The sequence below is a fragment of the Penicillium psychrosexuale genome, assembly GCF_028828465.1.
Source record: "Penicillium psychrosexuale strain IBT 29551 chromosome Unknown utg000005l, whole genome shotgun sequence".
In the NCBI taxonomy this organism is placed as follows: domain Eukaryota; kingdom Fungi; phylum Ascomycota; class Eurotiomycetes; order Eurotiales; family Aspergillaceae; genus Penicillium; species Penicillium psychrosexuale.
In genome coordinates, this window is record NW_026643190.1 from 530,086 (window position 1) to 548,722 (window position 18,637).

Genomic DNA, 18,637 nt, shown 5'->3' on the forward strand with positions numbered 1-18,637 from the left:
CCCAATCATGTCCAGTCTTCACGAGCTCCTTCACCGACAGCGACCAGGACGATGGCAAGAATTCCGCGCCCGGCCTTGTGTCTTCCTCGCAAAAATGCTTTATGGTTGGTACGAGCCTATTCCAGCTACGCCACTCACAAAACCTATCGCGGTTGTCTGTATTTCCGATACCCACAACACCCAAACCGACGTCCATGATGGAGACATCCTCATCCATGCTGGTGATCTCACACAATCTGGATCTTTTCAGGAACTTCAAGATTCGATCACCTGGCTACGAAGCCTACCTCATCCTACCAAAATTGTGATTGCTGGCAATCATGACCTACTACTTGATTCAGCGCGGGATGATATGTCTGGTCGAGCAGCCTCCGAGCGAGCTCAAATCGACTGGGGAGATATAATCTACCTCGAAAACGAGGAAGTAACAATTTATTGCCCAAATGGTCGTCAACTGAGGGTCTACGGAAGTCCCTACTCTTGCCGCCATGGCAACTGGGCCTTTCAATATCCCCGGAATCAAGATGTATGGGCTGGCTCAGTACCAGATGGAATTGATGTGCTAATTACTCATGGTCCACCACTTGCTCATCTTGACTTACTGAAGTATGGCTGTTCTTATTTGCTACAGACCTTATGGAGAATTCGGCCAAGGCTACATGTATTCGGCCATATACATGAGGGTTCAGGAACTGAGTTAATGCTGTTCGACAGGCTCCAGGAGGCGTATGAGGGAACTGTCGCCGCTGGAGGGGGCTTGAAAAATCTACTGTTTACAGCCTGGGAGTTTGCTAAGGAAGTCCTACGCCCAGCCGTGGAAGCAAAATGTTTACTTGTAAATCCTGCCATTGTTGGAGGGTTACGGGATAATGAACGAAGGTTGCCTATCAAAGTTTTTATCTAATTTTACAATCTTGCTGACCAACTATATTGAATCCCACCTGTGCAACTGTGCTATGCATGCTTCCGTGCCCCTATTCTATGGACTCGTCATTTCTTCTCTGCACATGGTGATGAATTTCTCGCTTTTTGAGGGTATACTTATCTGTCCGATGAATCACCGTGATATGTATCCCGATTTGTATTCATGATAGCTACTTAAATAAACAAACCCGCTGCAATAATATCACTGGATACTGAGGTAAAACTTAGTGTGCCTTTCTCCTCCTAATTTTTGGCATCGCAAACAAAGAAAGGTTCTCGGAAAGGTTAGCTAGACCGCAGGGAAAGTACGGAGGAGATAGTACGAGGTTATTGCTTTATTTTTCAAGCCTCAAGTCTCTACTGGTATCTCATTCCTGTGCTCAATGTGAAGAATCATGTGATATGCGCGACTGAACAAGGGTTATAGGAACACGCTGCCCCAGGCTACATGCTGTTTCTCTAAAGTAGTTGTTTCCCTAAAGTAGTTCCGTATGCTCCTGCCAAAATGAATTCGAGTATCCACGAATGACTGGAGATACACGAGTCGACTGGAAGCTGGTAGATCTGTATTCAAAACTTCCACGTTGATTAAAATGGGTCAGTCGCTGTCCACTCTCCGCTGGCGTCGCAGTGCTCGTAGCCTACAAGAGCTAGCCGCTCGACCAGCCGCGATACGCGACCTGAGTCCGAATCTGTCTTGTGGAATTCTCATTTCTGCCCTCGAGAATGTTGCCAAATACACTTCAGCCAAGAACCAAGACATCACTCTCGTTGTCGTTGGTGGAATCATCAATACAATCTTCCTCAGAAGTCGCCCTGAAACTCATGATGTCGATTTTTTCAATGACAATCTTCCACCCGCCGCGCTCAGGTGCCTTTCGAAGGCAGCCAAGTCCGCTTTCAAAAGGAATCGTATACTCGGACGGGGGTGGCTCAACAACCATGTTGTTCTCTTCGTCCCATCCCATATACGACGTATTCTCCTCGATGAAGCGCTTGAGCAGCACGAAGTTGTTTTTCAAGCCCCTGGACTTACTCTCTTAGCTGCTCCTTGGGAATTCCTTTTTTGTACCAAGTTGCATCGACTGTCTGGAAGAGGTGTTAGCACCGCAACGTCTTATGATCAGGAGGACGCGGTTCATTACTTGGAGAAGTACATTTCACTTCAATCTACCGCCGCTGTAGCCCAGGGAACTGTTAGGTTTTGGTTTGGACAGTATTTACTTGATTGGACCACAGAAACAGAGGAGCTGCTCCCGGGTGTGAACTCCATGTACCAGACCACTTTTCATGTTGAGCATGATCCAATCATTCTTAGTTCTTAATTCTTGCCTTGATTGATCTCAATACATATTGATTACTCACGGTCTAGCTAATCTCCTGATTCCAGGGAAGAGGTCCAACGACTCGGATGTTCCAAGTTTCAACTGCGCATCAAGTTTTACGGTCTTAGTCGAAATGAACCTCTACGTGATGGGCATAAATAGACGATTAAGTATGTGGAATCAAGAGATGATCTCATTAGCTAGCTAGACGTATGAAGTAATACGCCGCGCTAAACCTAGAGAGTAGATGTCAAACTTAGAAGCGTATTTCGTAGTACCTCTCCGATATGGTGTAGTGGCTAACATCGTCGTCTCTCACGCGACAGCCGGGAGTTTCTTTTGCCGGCAGCGGCAGCGTAAATAGTTAGCACTCCGAGGCAACCTGCTGATTGACTAATTAGTCACTCTTCAATCTACAGGTATTGGGCCCGAGTCCCAAAGTTGAAACCCTAAATTAAGGACAAGTGTGATAATAAAATAGAACTATCCGAGAGCAGATACCGCTATTTATAGTCAACGTCGCTGCCTAATAAGCAGCTACTTCTACCCGTGACCGCCCGAACGAACAGGAGCTCCGAGAGCTAGTTCGTCGGAGTGATAGTCACGTATAGGTCTCGCCTAAGCTATAGGGCAATCTAGTGGGTTGCCTCTGTTAGCCACGATAACCCTGACACTTGAGGTAATACATGTAACTACATACTCGTGATTTTCCCCCTCAATTTTAGACCGCTATTTCTAAGAATCTGACTGATTAGATACTTTTAGCTACGGGAAGTGTCCGTCCCACCCAGGTGTATGGTGGATCCCAATCATTCAATGCCATCAACCCTCTGCGTATTCTCGGTCGGTAGATGCGTATGTTGACTATCCCAAATCAATCTTCGACCCCTAGAGCATATACACAATTTCCGGATGAAGATCAACCAGAAGATCAACGACTCCTGCCAAGTGGCCACCGAAATCATTTGGTAGATTGTATTGACGTATTTGTCAAATATACGATCTTGATAAGCTAATAATAATGATATTTACTTAATATATCGGGCTTTTTGATGATCACTTTAGCGAACGGGAAGAAGATAAGAGGTTAAATAAGAGAAGATGAATACTACCATAGGAAGCTAGATAATTCACTACTGCGCATTAAGATACAGAACGAAACGCGAGGAATGATGCTATCTACCTGAAGCTTTTAGTAGATCTTACAAACTAGCGAATATACGGAAAAGAGAATTGAAGTGATATATAGATATATCCGTGGAAGTTGACCGCTGTTAAAGGGTCGTTTCTACGAGCTACTTGCTGGTGAGATCCTATACAGCGAACCTTCTGGGCCCAAACCTAACGATCCGAATACCATCAAAGCTCAAATCCTCCTGTGACGATCTAGGAAGGATCGTACTTGCCAAACGAGGCAGGAACAGTCACATCCTCGTACTTGCCAAACGGGAATTAAGCGAAGACAAACGCGAGGGTATAAGAAGGGAAGAACGCGCACTCAGATAGTTTCTCTTTTTCCTTTCTCCTCCGTACTTAGAATTTGGTTGAATTGCACTCCTTTCTTCTGAATCGAATTGGCTCGTAACACCTCCGACAACATAAGGCAGACCATAAATTTGAAGACACCTTGAATAAATTTGGTTATATAATACTTCCAGTTGTGGTTACGTGCACATGCCAAGATGCCGAGCGTTTCAGAGGGAACGGAACGATCCAATGACATTCGGTTATTGTTCAGCCGAAGAGGTCAGTGCAGTGGTCGCGCGACTTGGGTGATTCTCACCCTGATTCTCACCCTGTCTATAGCGCACTCATCTTTATCACCCCCGATCGCGCGACCGTAAAGCGGCGCTCACCCATTTCTCACCCGGGCGACACCCACCCAATTATTGACTGCATATAAGCCACACGCCGGTGTGTTAGTAGTTGGGTGGGTGACCACCAGCGAATCCTCACTGTTGTATGTTTTTGTGTTTTTGGTATTTTCCTTTTCCCCTGCTATACATATATACACAGCATGTGGGAGGGTGACCCGTGAGGTTAAATGGTCGGTAGCTTGCTTTGCGATATCGATGAAGCGCAGATGTACTCACAAATAGATACTCATTGGAATTATCCGGTACATATATGCGGAGAATAACCCCGTGACGCTACGCTGAAAGAGTCTTAAGTGCCAAGCCACCAACATCGAACGCGGGGAGAAGAAGTACATGTTCCGACTAGACATCTACCTCCGACACTTGCTCTTGAGAGCCAAAGAAAAAAATGGCTAGTCCAACTTCTCAGCCACGAGTGCCAAAAGCATGTGACCCGTGTAATCGCCGCAAAGTTCGTTGTAATGGCCAGCAAAGATGCCAGCAGTGCGAGCACCTGGATCTCCAGTGCACCTACACAGAAAACCGTTTATTGCGATCAAGAAAACATTCACTACGTCGAGGAGCTGTCATCTCGAAATATAAAAACACCAACACCAAACCCACCACTTTGACACCACATCTCTCTCCACCAGCACCTACAGCCTCAATCCAACTACCAAGCTTATACTTCGAAAGCCTACTCCCAGCATACATGTCCTATATATACCCTTTCAGCCCAATAATCACCGAGACAGAAGTGCGCACATCAATCACAAAAATGGACACGGAAAGAGAGCACGCAGCCTTCATCTACGCCTTCACCGCAGTAACCCTGGATGTCACGCGGTCCTTTCAATGCACCACCAAATCCAGCCCCCAACCAACCTCAACACAAATAACAGACCTAATGCGCCAGTCCGTGGAAACCCAAGAACCACTAGTAATAGGCTTCCGGCCGTCAATCCTACGCGCCACCACATGCATCTTCATCCAGATGTGCGCCATGAGCCTAGGCCACTACGATCTAGGCTTCTTCCACCTACGCGAAGCAATCAGCATGATCCAGATGCTCCGCATCAGCGACAAAACCGTCAATGCCAGCCTCAGCACGGCTGAGCGAGCCCGCCGCCAACGACTGTACTGGCAATGCTTCATCCACGAGCGATTCCTATCCATCGTGAATTTCTCCCCGGTGACACTGCCCCCGCACACCCAGTACCCGGAAGAAGACGCGTTCGTGGGCGCGGATATCCAGCTCGGCTGGACGCAGGTGATCAAGACGTTCTGCATGCTGGATGCGTCGTTTATGAGTCTGTGGATTGGGGACCGCACGCAGGTCACTGCGTCGTGGGTGGAGCGGAAACACCGCGAGTTGGATGATGCGGTGTGGGAGGTGGAGGTTTCGGCGCTGTCGGAGCTGCAGCAGGCGGATTTGGTGGTTACGCGGCAGTGGATGCGGACGCTGTTGTGGCAGTTGGCCATGTCGAATTGTTTGCTTAGTTCGCATGCGTCGTGTCCGTCGTTAGAGCTGGAGATGCCGTTGAGGTTGTCGAGTCAGCTCAGGCAGTTTTTGACGAAGATCTCGCAGAATACGATTCGGGTGCATGGCTCGTCGATGATTAGCAAGTTGTTGGAGATTGTTAATACTATTGCGGATGTGGTGATTCATGTGCCGCAGGCGACTGAAGAGGAGACGACGAGTCGCATTGATGATATTGTTTTTATGCAGGGGGTTGTGCTTTCTTTTCATAATTTGCAGGTTATGCCGAAGGATATTCTGTTGGATAAGTTTAGATTGATTAGAGGGAGGTTTCCACATATTGAGGTGGCTATGCAACTAGCTGTTTAGTTGGGAACCGATATTCTGTGAAGCAGGCCAGGAGAACCTTGTAAAGACAGGTGACTACTATAGGGAGATGGAGCTATTGCCTTCCATCTGATTGAACCTAGCACACAAGTTGGTTGAAACCTAAGCATAATTCAATGGCATATCGATATCAATATTAAACAGAAACATTCATTCCTCTAGACCCATTTACAACGTAGATGTCACGTTGGAGAACTCGCCCTTCTGGAGTTTTGTCTCCCAGAAGATAGGGTTCATGTCGTCGAATCCGTGGTGCACCCATCCCTCTTCCTTGACGTGGTACAGGTTAATGAAACCACCGGAGTAGGCATCACGGTGCATGGCAGCCAGAATGGCCCGGCGGCCGAGGTTCAATGCGTCCTCCACAGTCAGCTCGTACTTGTACTCGGCGTCCAGCACACCATAAGCGAAAGTCTGACCAGATCCAACACAGAAAAGGTTACCGGCGAGGCGGGTGCCGTCAGAGTCGATGTAGTAAAGGGCGGGCCCTTCTTGGGGCGTCATCTAGAGATCATTGTCAGTTCCGAATCTCATGGCTATGAATGGTGTATAGGACATACTCCTGCTAACATAGTTCCCATGCTAAGTCCGTATCCCTTGTAGGCGTAAGTGAGGTTGGCAAGGATCTTGGATGCGGCCGCAACAGTGATACGGCGCTTGTGTCGGATTTCTAGATAGAAATTCATCAGCCATGTCCTTCCATGCCTGAAAATATCAAGAATCGAGCTGACTTACCATGCAGAGTGCACTGCTGACTCAAATAACGCAACCAATATTGGCAATCCTAGCAATTTGCGACAACCATCAGCAACCAACATCCATCACGCCATCACCCATTAGCTTGCGGCCAACTTACGGCTGCACCACCGGCCATCGTTCCCAGAAGACCTGGCGTCGGCTCGTTCGTCTTCTTGTCCTCACCCCGACTCAACCGCGATACAGGAATGACCTTCTTGACTGTCTGACTGGCAATCCAGTTGCCGGCTGTCGCTCGTGAATCGGTACAGACGATCTAACCCAATATTTCAATCAGCAAAATGCTCCAAAATTAAGAAACCCATGGTGTAACCGAAATATAGGAAAACGTACGATACCGCCCTGGAACCGGAAGGCCAAGGTTGTTGTGCCGTGGGCGAGCTTGATAGGACAGCTGGGATTGGAGTGGTCATCGGTCATCGCACGCAGGAAAGCAGAGTGCTAGATATAAGAAATGAACGTCAGTCCATTATTTCGCTTTTTTCAATCATGTATAGTTTCTGGCTAGCGATTCTCTTAGACATAGCTGTGATGACGGCGCAGCTTAGGTTGACGTCAGGATAGATGTACATCCCCGACCAAACCGCCATCATCCAGTCGCAAGAGAATCTCCCATAGTATTCATCAGAAACTCACGTTGTCGACAGGAGGGAGGCTGAACTTCAGCGAGAGTGGAGGGACGCTCGCAGTGAGGTCCTGCTGCTCTTGCTCTGAGTACAACTCATTCTGATGGGGAGGGCGCGAGTATTGGGCAACAAGCTTATCCATTGTGTTCTGAAGGAAGAGGAAATAAGGAGAAAATTAGAAAATAAAGATGCTAGAAGGACGTGAAAGGGATTCTGGTGAGATAGTCGGTGATGGTTGAAGCTCCGCTGGAGCTCGGGGTTTCCGCGTCACTCTGGCGCCTGTGGTCACGTGCATGCTCTACTACAAATCGCCATGTTCATTTCATATCATCTTTGAAAGATATTGGGAGAAAGAGAATAAAGAACAAAACAAACGAAGTAATGAATTAGAGAATTAGAGAATTAAACTTTACAATACACAATTTGCATATTTCCTGAGTATAGACCCCCATGTGCAGTGCCAGCCAACGCCTTTCCCAAAAACACCAGCAAGTCTTGGTGCCCAATCTGAGGCGAAGAACCGAATTTACACAATAACAGCTGAAGTATGTCCGCATTGAACTAAAAAGGAGACCACTGAATCTCTGAAACGATCACGCAGGCGAAGGCTCAATCACCACCATCCTCGCGGGCAGCGCACCGCTTCCCACTGGCTCGGTGAAACCCTCAGCCACAGAGACATGATCGAGAACATCCGACTGGCCATCCGACACATCATCGCGTTCATTGACACTGGTACCGTTGGCATCATTTCCGTTGGCATGAACCGGAGTTTCCCGGCCCGTGACGGTGATGAGAGGCTCAACGCTGGATTCCCATCCACGGAGATCATTCTCGGCATCCTCGAGGATCTGGCGTGCCAAAGGCTCGTGGTCATACGCCTGGCGGGCATCGCCGGGAACAACCGGAGTGTCATCAATGTAGTTCAGCAGACGACGAGCATGGCGAGCTAGAATAGTCTGCTTCTCGGCGCGCTCAATCACAGCCGTCAGATGGATATCATAAGCCTCCTTCAGCTTTTGGCGAGTCTGCAGGAGATGAATGTTAGCAAGTTCAAAACTATCTTCACCACAAGAACAGAACGAAGTCAGAATCAAAACATACGATGTTAGACAGCTGCGCCTCAGCAACCAAGTTCTGAGCCTCAGCCCGGACAAGCTCATGCTCCAACGTGACCAGACGCGGGCTCGAAGGATCCTTGTACTTGAGCTTGGCAATCTCGTCAGTGACCTTCTGGCGCTGCTCGCGCGATGGCTGCACCGAGGCCTCCATGTTGCGAATCTGCTTCAGGATACTACGGTAGTCCTCGAGATTCTGCGCAAAGCTGTCTTCCTGCTCGCCGATCTCAGCGAGCATGACGCCGAGCTTGTCGGATATGTCGGAGACATTGTCGTCTTCAGTCGCCTCTCCCCATTCAGAGAGCTGGGCGGCAATCGAGGTGCGCTCGCGGCCGGCAGATTCGTGGGCACCAATGGCAGTGTTCTCGCTCTTGATCAGCTTGGTCATCTTGCGGCTCAATTCCGGCGCTTGCATTCCACGGAAGGTGGAAATTCCGAACCGCTGTCGAGGGGGCTCCCTGCGTGATCGGAATGAAAGGTTGCGGTTCCTAGGCTTCCTTTTAGTCACAGTGAGGATTGAGAATGTAGGATACATACATCTTGTTTCTTGTATGTAGATATAGTCAATCAATACAAGTTAGGGTTATGGGGGGAGATATGTTAAGATGAGAAACCGAGAAAACTGAACATGGGAGAGGTTAATGTTAAGTCGGTAGCACCTTCCTATAGATGACGATGGTGACGAACCCTATTCGCTTCCAAGGCTTCTCTTTTCTTTCTCAGAGGAAGTGCAGTCCCGGTGACTGACGTCATGAACGGGCAAGGGCGGAAGTCGATGGAGCAGTTCATACATGCCATCACCTTTCCGATTGCGGATATTTCAAGGCTGACGTTGTATTATGCGTGAGTGGTGATGGTCTTTCAATTTTGAAGCCTGTCTCGTGAAAGGTTCAGGGCCATTTTCCACTCTCGGCTTCCCGATATCAGAGTACACACTAGCAGCTAGCTGTACCAGTCCTAGACTATTAGCTAATTATGATACTATATCCAAGGTTTCATGCACTTCATAGGTACATAAGTATATAATCATAGAGAAGGTAGGCGTCCCTTAGTTTCAGATTCTGAATATTCGTGGACACCCGTGGACAACTGTTACCTTCCTAGTTGGGAAATATCTCATTCGATGAAACCTACATTGGAAGATAGATGAAAAATAGGGATTAAATTCATAGGAGATCCCACTCTCTATCCTCTCAATCCGAGGCAACAAAAAAAAGAAGCCAGAGGAAGCAGAGAATTCCCTCGGCCAATCCTATGGTACACAACCAGCTAAAGCATCCTGCATAAATCCAGACTCCCGAACAGCAAGCCGCAACACCTGAAACAGACTAGAATGACTGATCCGCAGAATTATTCGTTAAAGAAACACACTTTCATATGAAAAATTTCGGAGCAGACTAGGAAATGTCGTCCGCATCGGGGTTGTGCGAATGTTCATTGTCAGATGCATGGAACGCGTCGCCGAACGCCGAATTCTCCAGGTCTGGCAAGTCAAGCCCATCGTTCTGCTCGCTGTAAGCTGCCAACGCATCTCCGGCACTGTCGATGTTGGTAAAGTCGAAGTCTCCACCGACTGGGCCATGGTCTTTGCTGTCATTGCTCACCATTACCCAGTCGTTAGCCTGGCCATTAGTACCAGCGTGGAGCTGGTCGCCCAAATCCATGTCAACATCACCGGACATATCAGCGCCGTGGATTGGTTGTCCATTGACAGAAACGCCTGAGACTGCGCCTACACCAACGCCCGGGCTGCCAAATTGGTTGAGTAGGTGGGAAGAATCATCGTCCATGACCATATCATTTGTAAATGAGTCAGGCTCGTCTTTGTGTTCGGGTTCAATCTTCTCCAATAAACCACCCTTCTCGACACAGGATACCTTGGGCTCCGCGACGATTTGCTTATTCCAGGAAGTCTCAACTTCCCGGATTACCTCATCAACCCTGTACTTGGCTTTATCTTCAATGTAATCCAATTGAGGGGTTTCGTCCTCTGTTGGAATGACCACTCGGCCCTCCAGTCTCCAAATCTCTGGGCCCGTTTCAGTTGGGTCAGCAGCAGACTCTCGGAGGCGCAACTCGGCATCCTTGAGCAATGAGGTTCGGTTGAAACGTTGCATCCGGCGAGCATGCTGTTTCTTCAAGTTTTCGATCTCGGCGGTCATGTTCGCTACCTTTTTAGAAACCCGCTCGGCGAACTCCTCTGCCTTAGCCGGCTCCATCTTGTTAGCCTGCGGGGCGTCGCCCGCCTCCTGGCCGTCTCCGCCAGAGGTTCCGACCGGAGCATCGAAGAAGCCCGCAGTCAGAGACTCGAGCTCTCCCTTTCGGCCTAGACCCAAAGAAACCGGTGTGATTTGTGAGATACTGTATGGTGACGCGAAGATTTCCTCCATCCACTCGTGATGCTGCTGGTATCGCATCTTGCTGACATCGCGGGGCGTCAAAAGATCCATAGCGTCACCACTGGAGACGTCCTCATCTTCAACAGCAAAATCGGCTGTTGTAGAAGCGAGGGCAGCCGACGGCGCACGGTGCCCGCGCGGTCCTTTGGCTACGGGCACATTCGGCGGAACTGCACCTGGATGACCCTGGGGGGCATAGAAACCAGGTCCACGAGGCACAGCGGCTGGGTAAGCACCGGGTTGCCCAAAGTTCTGGGGAGCCATCTGCGGGAAGTTGATAACCGGCCAACTGTTGCGATCATGAAGCAAAAAGTCCTTGCGGGCCAATTGTCCTTGGCTCTGGAGGAAACGGCGCTGGCCCATCATGCCCTGGACCTGGGGTGTAACTTGAATGCGATTTGCGGGGGCATGGTCCTGAGGCGCCGCACGGGTGTAGTGCACAATCCACAGGGATGGGTCGGGCTGGGGAGCGTTTGGTACTTTGGACGAGGTGATACGGTAGCGCTTGCGGCAATGTGTTGCCACGGGCTCATTGGGAGGGTGGAAACCACTTCGGTGAAGGTACATCTCGACGGTCTGTGTCCTTAAGCATTAGAATGGAATCCACATGGAGCAGGGGAAGCCTCGCATACATAGCCGCGAGATTCAAAGGTAAAGGCCTGTTCCTGGTCGGCCCAGACATAGCCATCACTAGCAAAATTATTGCCTAGATGGTTTTGTGGCTGCCATGTAAGCATAACAGTCCCATCCGGGGGACCATCGAGGAATGTCCAATGCATTGGCTGGGATTGGCAGATCCGGGGTGCACTCGTCAAATACTCGACGGCGGTCTCGGATGGCATCATGTGCATGCTAGGGTATCGGTTGCGCGAAACCAGGTGCATGTGGGGGAGCTATAATAATTGCGACAATGTTAGTGGGGGGGTTACAGAGCATAGGGCAATTGACACGGGAGCTGTTGGGGTCTTACCAGCTGCCCCGGGATGCGTGTGGCCGGGTCATCCATATTGCGCGCTTGATTGCCAATTTGCAATCCGCTTTGGGAAGACACGTGTAAATTAGATTTGAATCAAGTGCGGAATTGTAATGCGATGAAGGTAGATAAGGCAAGAGCAATGAAGGATGGAGTTGTTTCATGAACGCGACAGTACGCGGGAGATTTTTGATACGGTCCCCGGTACTGACCTGATATGCAGAACACCTGGATTTACAGGCATCAGTTTTTATAGTTAGTTACGTTTTTCCAATTTGAAAGACTCATTATCCATTATTCATGTAGTTTATAAATAGACAAACATGATGAATAAATGGTTATATAAGAGATTTCAAGGGATGTTGGCAAGTATGGTGTAGATCTATACTCCGCACACTTGGACAAACTAGCATTTTTTTCTACCTACAGCATGAGAATTCTGTTCTATTAAATAGCCACATAGATAACCTCAGTCAATATCAAGGTACTTTCATCTTGAAAGAGATAACTAGCACAACATATAGACTGTCGGAGTACACCGACTGCTCCCCGACCTCGGCCTATCAGACCAAAGCGGCTCTCCTAAGCTTTGCCAATTCCTCCGCATTTTCTCCAGTTTCCAATTCTCCACCTCGAAATCTCATTCGCCTGTCCAAATGACCAATAGATGCATAAATTGTTTCTGCAGTTCCCACCAATCACCAGTCTAGAAGCTGGCCATTAGTCGCTGTATTATGTAGTACGCCAGTATGCCTCTGCGGATCCAGGCTTTTTTCCCTCTCACCGTGCGAATAAGTATGACTCCGAACCCCAACTCCGGAAAAGTGTCCGACCTTTTTCTCTTTTCTCTTCCTTTTTCACCTTGTTAATATCCCGTTGTCTGTTGGGACGTCTCCAATTCACCATGGGCTTCTTGGAAAGGCAGGAGCAGTTGGAGAATGTAATCCAAACTGCCCCGGATGAAGATATTGAGAAATCTGCCGTGCCCACTCACCAGGAGAAACCCACTACACTCTTGCCGGCTATTGACCCTGAGTTAGAGCGGAGAGTGGTAAGGAAATTGGACTGGCATGTTGTGACGTTATTGGGATTTTTCTGTATGCTGCAAACTCCAGACATTAAACGAATTTGTACTCTAACCCGTTTCTGTGGTATCCAGATCTCCTCGCTTTCCTCGACCGAAGCAACATCGGGTTCGTTCGCGATATCATCCTTGGACCTGCATGCAAAATAGCACGACCGCTGACGATGGAAACCATAGCAATGCCAAAATCGCCGGCATGAAAGAGGACCTCGACCTCGATGGAAAAAGCTACGCCTGGCTCTTGACAATCTTCTATATCTCATATACAGTGTTTGAATTCCAAGCAATGATGTGGAAGATTGTCAAGCCGCACCAGTGGGCTGCCTTTGTGTTGTTCTCCTGGTATGAAACCCACGTGCAATGCTGTCATTCAACCGGGGTTGCGAATGTATAGGAACATGGACTGACGGACAACGGAAAAGGGGTTTGATGGCAACATGCCAAGCAGCGGTCAGTAATTGGAAAGGCATGATGGCACTCCGGTTCCTAATGGGCGTCTTCGAGGCTGGCTTCGGTCCCGGTGTGCCCTATCTGCTATCATTCTTCTACCGCCGCCACGAGCTGGGTCTCCGATGCGGTATGTTTCTGTCTGCCGCACCACTGGCAAATACATTCGCCGGTGCCTTGGCATATGGTATTACTTCGGGACATTCCGCGTTGGCGAATTGGCGATTGCTGTTCCTGGTTGAGGGTGTTCCGGTCTGCGCAGCTGCCCTGCTGGCTTGGTTCTACGTGCCAGATAGCCCGCAGGACGCCAAGTTCCTGAATAAGGAAGAGAAGGAGGTTGCGCGTGCCCGGGCAATGCAACAATCTGGTGAGCCGGACCGTGCAGTCAAGATCCAATGGAAGGAATTAGCCATGACGCTTCTCGACGTCAAAGCGTGGCTTACAGCAGTAAGTACTCATTGTGTATATTGTGCGCACAACTTGCTGATATTAAACGTGTACCTAGTTGATGTACTTCAGCTGTAACGTCAGTTTCTCTTCTCTCCCCGTGTTCCTACCCACCATTCTCAAGGAGATGGGCTTCACGGCCATCAACGCCCAGGGCCTCACTGCACCTCCATTCTTTGCCTCATTCCTGGCGACGATCGCGACCACTTGGGTGGCGGATCGCATTCAGCAGCGTGGATTGACGATCGCAGCTTTATCAGTGGTTGGTGGCGTGGGGTATATCCTGTGCGCTACCTGCACCTCAGTGGGTGTTCGATACTTCGGTGTGTTCTTGGCGGCCTGTGGAGTCTTCCCCTCGATCGCCAATATTCTGCCGTGGGTTCTGAGTGAGTCATTCCCTTTTCTGATCCTTAGAGTTTTCTGTGCAAAGCTTTTTTACTGACTGGACGTGTTACGTTGTGCAGACAATCAGGGCTCCGATACTCGCCGTGGTGGAAGTATTATCCTGTTGAACGTGATCGGCCAGTGTGGGCCTTTCCTGGGCACCAACATCTTCCCAGATGCACAAGCCCCGAGGTATGTAAAGGGTATGGGAATCTGTGCTGGTTTCATGTTCTTCACTTCACTCCTTGCTTTGTCTCTGCGTGTGCTTCTGGTATGGGAGAACCGGCGCCTTGACAAGAAGTATGGGCCTCAAATTGAAGAAGACCCAACAAAACCTGCGGATGGCCCGGTAGCGGAGGACAATTACGGTGCCAATTACCGTTTTGTGCTGTGATTTTGCATTCTCTTACGGATAACATGTATTCTCTTGCATCTTGCATATGTACCGGATAATGCCTGGCACTCGAAACCTTTCCCTTTCCATTTTAGTGCTCACCTCTTGCCGCTTTTTGATCACTGGGTAAAACGGAGCACGTCCCTGAGTATTCTGCATCACCTGATCATCATCTAGCACTCTGATTTCCAGAGTACAGGTCGGCTCATCGATTAAACCAGAGCTCGGCTCAACATACTAGTGATCTCGACGGCCTAAGGCCTCCAGATAGTCGTTGCAGAGCGAAGCGACTGATTCCAACTTTTAATGCTACGCAAAGCGCCCCTCTGACTGGGTTATTCCCCCCTGCCTGTAATTTCAGTACCGCGTGCACAATTAGGCATATTTCCTGCCATATGTAGTAGTATGGCAGTAGGTACCTACAATTTGTATGTAAACCACTAATAAAATTAAGTCCCTTTTGTCATATCATTATTAACTGCTTAATTAACTACTTTATCGTCAATTACTTTATCAACCACTTAAGCAACCGCTTAAGCAACCACTTGAGAAGCTGCTTGAGAAACTGCTTGAGAAACTGCTTGAGAAACTGATAAAGTACAAGAGATACAGTATGGCAAACAAATAGTATGGCAAATATATAACATGTACTAAATAAACCTTCATGACCTTCATTCTTCTTCTTTCTACAGCCATCTTTCTCTGTCGCGTCCCCTGTCTTCAAGAATCTACACAGCGCTTTGACAATCACTCCACGATTATTGTAGCAAAGATTGTGTCATTGAAGACGCTAGCTACGAGAACTAACAGAGGTATAGAGGTAATAATAAGCTAGAATCCTTGCTCCCCCCACACGTGTGTTGAGATCCCTCCCAACCGATCAGGTGATAGTTCAATGTCGTGTTCAGGCGGGACTGGTTGACGACAAAGCAATTCTTCAAACCCGATGATCAAAGGTACTGCTGGCCTGATGGTAATCTGTGAGTAGGGTTTGTTTGCGTCGCGGGATGCCGTAATGGTCCGCCGTATCTTGGGCCACTGCAGTCGCAAGGAGTTGACAGTCGGGTCCAAAGTAACAGCCTCAAACTTGATGTTGGGGGTCTTTCGACTAATGGACACGATAATTACAAGCTTCACATCGCCCCTCGAGTTTATGAGCCACCATTCTGCATCTGCTCGCAGCTTTCGATATGACTCCGATACTCCCACTTCGACCATAACGGTCGGCCTCCTTTCTGCAAAACATACCTTGGATGGTTTTGGACCCTAACGGGCGAATCGACTTGCCCAGCCCCATATTGTATATCTCATATTGCACTGCACCACCCAGGCCGCATGAAGCTGTTTCATGGGCCCCAATAAAGAGCTTGATGATCATATATCGAGTGCGGCGATTAAACATCTGCCGAGTACTGCGCAAAGAAAAATTGTCCGCAATAGTTGGTAGGACGTTTGTGAAACATATATATTTCACCACGTCGGTTGTTTCTTGGTTTTCTCTAATAATCTTCCGGATGGCACTCTCCGTCGACCCGGTGGCTTCGACTGTGTCGTCGGGCAGCGCCTCGAAGCACTCGACGTCTGAGTGCTCGACTTCTGGGGAGTCCGAGTCATCAGACATCATTTTTAAGGCCAACGTAGGGTTTTCCGAAGGGGAATTCACGAGGATAGAAGGTGCAGACATTCCGGTGTCCGAAATTATATGGATAAGGTTTGGAGTAATAAAGACATCATACTCAACCCAAGAGACTCACTAGCAACCCATACCAGGTACCAAGTACGCGTAGCCCCGCCATCAATCCAGCTGTAGTCGAAGTTTGGCTACATAAAAGCGGCGGCAGCTCAAATAAATCCGGTAAGTATAGACACATATATATGACCCAGCTAAACGCTGTGATGACTTATGATGTCAGAAAACCCACATAGGGTCTTCGAAGAAAAAATGAAATATATTCCTATTGAATTCGCATATTTATACCAAGCAAGTTCGTGTAGATTCATTCCGATAATAATTGATCTATTCTGCGACCTTGGTGCTTTTCAAGGTTGGTCCGATTGTAGTCACCGTCAGTAAAACGTACATCGATGTCCTACGCCCTCCATACAAGCTTGACAGCTACAATCTTACAGTGTAAGAGTTGTTGATTAACGTATTATATTCCCACATTCTATTTCAAGAATCTACCGTGCAGTTCTACATACCATATGTACTCACAAAAAACCTATGTTGTACCGGTACTCTCGTGGAGCAAAACAAGGAAGTCCGGGACAGAACGCTCCGGCCATTCGTAGCCAAGAGCTAGAAAAGCTAGAAACGTCACTCGAGAGCATCTTATTCGTGCAACGTAGCTCACCGGGAAGCTCGTCGGACAACCGGAGGGAGTCGGAGCAATATGACATCTCGATAGGTGGGATGGCGATGGGGATGGTGGGGTATGACTCTTCCAAGGTGGCATATAAGGTTGACCTGCCCGCAGTTGTTTTTTTTTCCCTTCTTCTTCTTCTCTTCATCAATCAAGTGACGAATTTATATTCCAACAGTAACTATCTACTGCCATGTCATGCTTGCATACCCTCAAGGCTGACTCTTGTTTAGATCCCAAACGAACAAGTACATACTGCCCTTCCTTCGGGAGCCATGGATTTTCTTTGGCTGGGCACATTATCCCTCAGGGATCAAGGTATCTCAGGTAACCTCTGGGTATGAGCCGGTGTCCGTTCTTGCGTCGGTGGTGAATCCGATGTCTCTTAGACATCAGGTTCACCGTCGGCGTGGGTTCGTTCTGAGATTATACGGCCTTTAACTTGATCTGGATAATACTAGCGAAAGGATCATGCCCTCCCCCCCCTCCCCTCCCCCAAAATAGAGTAGTCAAACTAACCAAGGTCCAAAGTCAAATCCCCGACTTGATCTCTGAACCATTATGTCTCCTCCCGCTGCCATGTTTGAGCCTGCTACTGTTGCCCCTACCGGCATCAAGGGCAAGGTCATCGTCCCCGAATCGGTGACACTGACCGGCCATGGCCAGTCAAACCTCCTTGAGCAGTTCGGCAACAAATGGGATGAGTTCAAGTTCGCCCCTATCCGCGAGAGCCAAGTCTCTCGCGCCATGACCCGACGCTACTTCCAGGATCTGGACAACTACGCCGAGAGCGATGTTGTCATCGTCGGCGCTGGTTCCTGTGGTCTGAGTACTGCCTATGTACTCGCCAAGGCCCGTCCAGACCTGAAGATCGCCATCATTGAGGCCTCTGTTTCGCCCGGTTAGTCTCGGCTCCACACGAGCAGACTCTCTCGTAGACCTACCACAGCACCACTAACACACATATCATATAGGTGGCGGTGCCTGGCTAGGTGGTCAGCTATTCAGCGCCATGATCCTCCGTCGCCCCGCAGATGCCTTCCTGACCGAGCTCGGCGTGCCCTTCGAGGAAGAGCCCTCGAACCCGAACTTCGTCGTCGTCAAGCACGCCTCGCTGTTCACGTCGACGCTCCTGTCAAAGGTCCTCGCCTTCCCGAACGTCAAGCTCTTCAACGCGACCTGCGTTGAGGACCTGATCACCCGTCCCGACGGCAACGACATCCGCCTCGCCGGTGTCGTCGTCAACTGGACTCTCGTCACCCTCCACCACGACGACCACTCCTGCATGGACCCCAACACCATCAATGCCCCGGTTATCGTCAGCACCACTGGCCACGACGGCCCATTCGGCGCTTTCTGCGCTAAGCGTCTTGTCTCCATGAACGCTATTGAGAAGCTCGGCGGCATGCGTGGCCTTGACATGAATGCGGCCGAGGACGCTATTGTTAAGAACACCCGTGAGGTCGCTAAGGGCCTTATCATTGGTGGTATGGAGCTGTCGGAGATCGACGGCTTCAACCGTATGGGCCCTACTTTCGGCGCTATGGTTATGAGTGGTGTTAAGGCTGCTGAGGAGACTCTGCGTGTCTTTGACACCCGCAAGCGCGAGTGTGCTGAGTAAATTCGCACTCTCTCGTGCTGGCTCTCTTTGTCGTTTCTGCTTGCTCCTTGCTT

The 18,637-nt window shown here is 49.2% G+C and overlaps 10 protein-coding genes across 10 annotated transcripts; 6 read left to right on the forward strand and 4 right to left on the reverse strand.

Annotated features, from left to right (window-relative positions):
- Positions 1-7: 7 nt before the first annotated feature.
- On the forward strand, positions 8-904 carry N7518_009143 (metallophosphatase domain-containing protein; the record flags this gene model as incomplete). The annotated part of the gene is made up of 1 exon (XM_057190070.1): positions 8-904. One exon carries the CDS (start codon positions 8-10, stop codon positions 902-904), a length of 897 nt encoding a protein of 298 aa, XP_057037726.1.
- Positions 905-1,517: 613 nt separating this feature from the next.
- On the forward strand, positions 1,518-2,249 carry N7518_009144 (uncharacterized protein; the record flags this gene model as incomplete). Its single annotated transcript, XM_057190071.1, has 1 exon — positions 1,518-2,249. One exon carries the CDS (start codon positions 1,518-1,520, stop codon positions 2,247-2,249), a length of 732 nt encoding a protein of 243 aa, XP_057037727.1.
- A 2,634-nt stretch (positions 2,250-4,883) lies between these two features.
- On the forward strand, positions 4,884-5,954 carry N7518_009145 (fungal specific transcription factor domain-containing protein; the record flags this gene model as incomplete). Its single annotated transcript, XM_057190072.1, has 1 exon — positions 4,884-5,954. One exon carries the CDS (start codon positions 4,884-4,886, stop codon positions 5,952-5,954), a length of 1,071 nt encoding a protein of 356 aa, XP_057037728.1.
- A 186-nt stretch (positions 5,955-6,140) lies between these two features.
- Positions 6,141-7,496, reverse strand: pre2 (proteasome core particle subunit beta 5; the record flags this gene model as incomplete). The annotated part of the gene is made up of 6 exons (XM_057190073.1): positions 6,141-6,476; positions 6,533-6,642; positions 6,708-6,756; positions 6,829-6,984; positions 7,062-7,169; positions 7,365-7,496. The coding sequence occupies 6 exons, from the start codon at positions 7,494-7,496 to the stop codon at positions 6,141-6,143; spliced, it is 891 nt and encodes a 296-aa protein (XP_057037729.1).
- A 451-nt stretch (positions 7,497-7,947) lies between these two features.
- N7518_009147 (Eisosome component PIL1/LSP1 family protein) lies at positions 7,948-9,007 on the reverse strand (the record flags this gene model as incomplete). The annotated part of the gene is made up of 2 exons (XM_057190074.1): positions 7,948-8,382; positions 8,459-9,007. The coding sequence occupies 2 exons, from the start codon at positions 9,005-9,007 to the stop codon at positions 7,948-7,950; spliced, it is 984 nt and encodes a 327-aa protein (XP_057037730.1).
- Positions 9,008-9,869: 862 nt separating this feature from the next.
- N7518_009148 (uncharacterized protein) lies at positions 9,870-11,877 on the reverse strand (the record flags this gene model as incomplete). Its single annotated transcript, XM_057190075.1, has 3 exons — positions 9,870-11,447; positions 11,504-11,764; positions 11,842-11,877. The coding sequence occupies 3 exons, from the start codon at positions 11,875-11,877 to the stop codon at positions 9,870-9,872; spliced, it is 1,875 nt and encodes a 624-aa protein (XP_057037731.1).
- An 871-nt stretch (positions 11,878-12,748) lies between these two features.
- On the forward strand, positions 12,749-14,600 carry N7518_009149 (putative MFS transporter; the record flags this gene model as incomplete). Its single annotated transcript, XM_057190076.1, has 6 exons — positions 12,749-12,941; positions 13,004-13,037; positions 13,106-13,270; positions 13,351-13,822; positions 13,881-14,208; positions 14,287-14,600. 6 exons carry the CDS (start codon positions 12,749-12,751, stop codon positions 14,598-14,600), a joined length of 1,506 nt encoding a protein of 501 aa, XP_057037732.1.
- An 831-nt stretch (positions 14,601-15,431) lies between these two features.
- On the reverse strand, positions 15,432-16,221 carry N7518_009150 (uncharacterized protein; the record flags this gene model as incomplete). Its single annotated transcript, XM_057190077.1, is given in 2 exon segments — positions 15,432-15,835; positions 15,849-16,221. The coding sequence occupies 2 exon segments, from the start codon at positions 16,219-16,221 to the stop codon at positions 15,432-15,434; spliced, it is 777 nt and encodes a 258-aa protein (XP_057037733.1).
- A 792-nt stretch (positions 16,222-17,013) lies between these two features.
- On the forward strand, positions 17,014-17,404 carry N7518_009151 (uncharacterized protein; the record flags this gene model as incomplete). The annotated part of the gene is made up of 2 exons (XM_057190078.1): positions 17,014-17,033; positions 17,197-17,404. The coding sequence occupies 2 exons, from the start codon at positions 17,014-17,016 to the stop codon at positions 17,402-17,404; spliced, it is 228 nt and encodes a 75-aa protein (XP_057037734.1).
- Positions 17,405-17,524: 120 nt separating this feature from the next.
- thiA (thiamine thiazole synthase) lies at positions 17,525-18,584 on the forward strand (the record flags this gene model as incomplete). Its single annotated transcript, XM_057190079.1, has 2 exons — positions 17,525-17,864; positions 17,938-18,584. The coding sequence occupies 2 exons, from the start codon at positions 17,525-17,527 to the stop codon at positions 18,582-18,584; spliced, it is 987 nt and encodes a 328-aa protein (XP_057037735.1).
- Between the last annotated feature and the right edge of the window lie 53 nt (positions 18,585-18,637).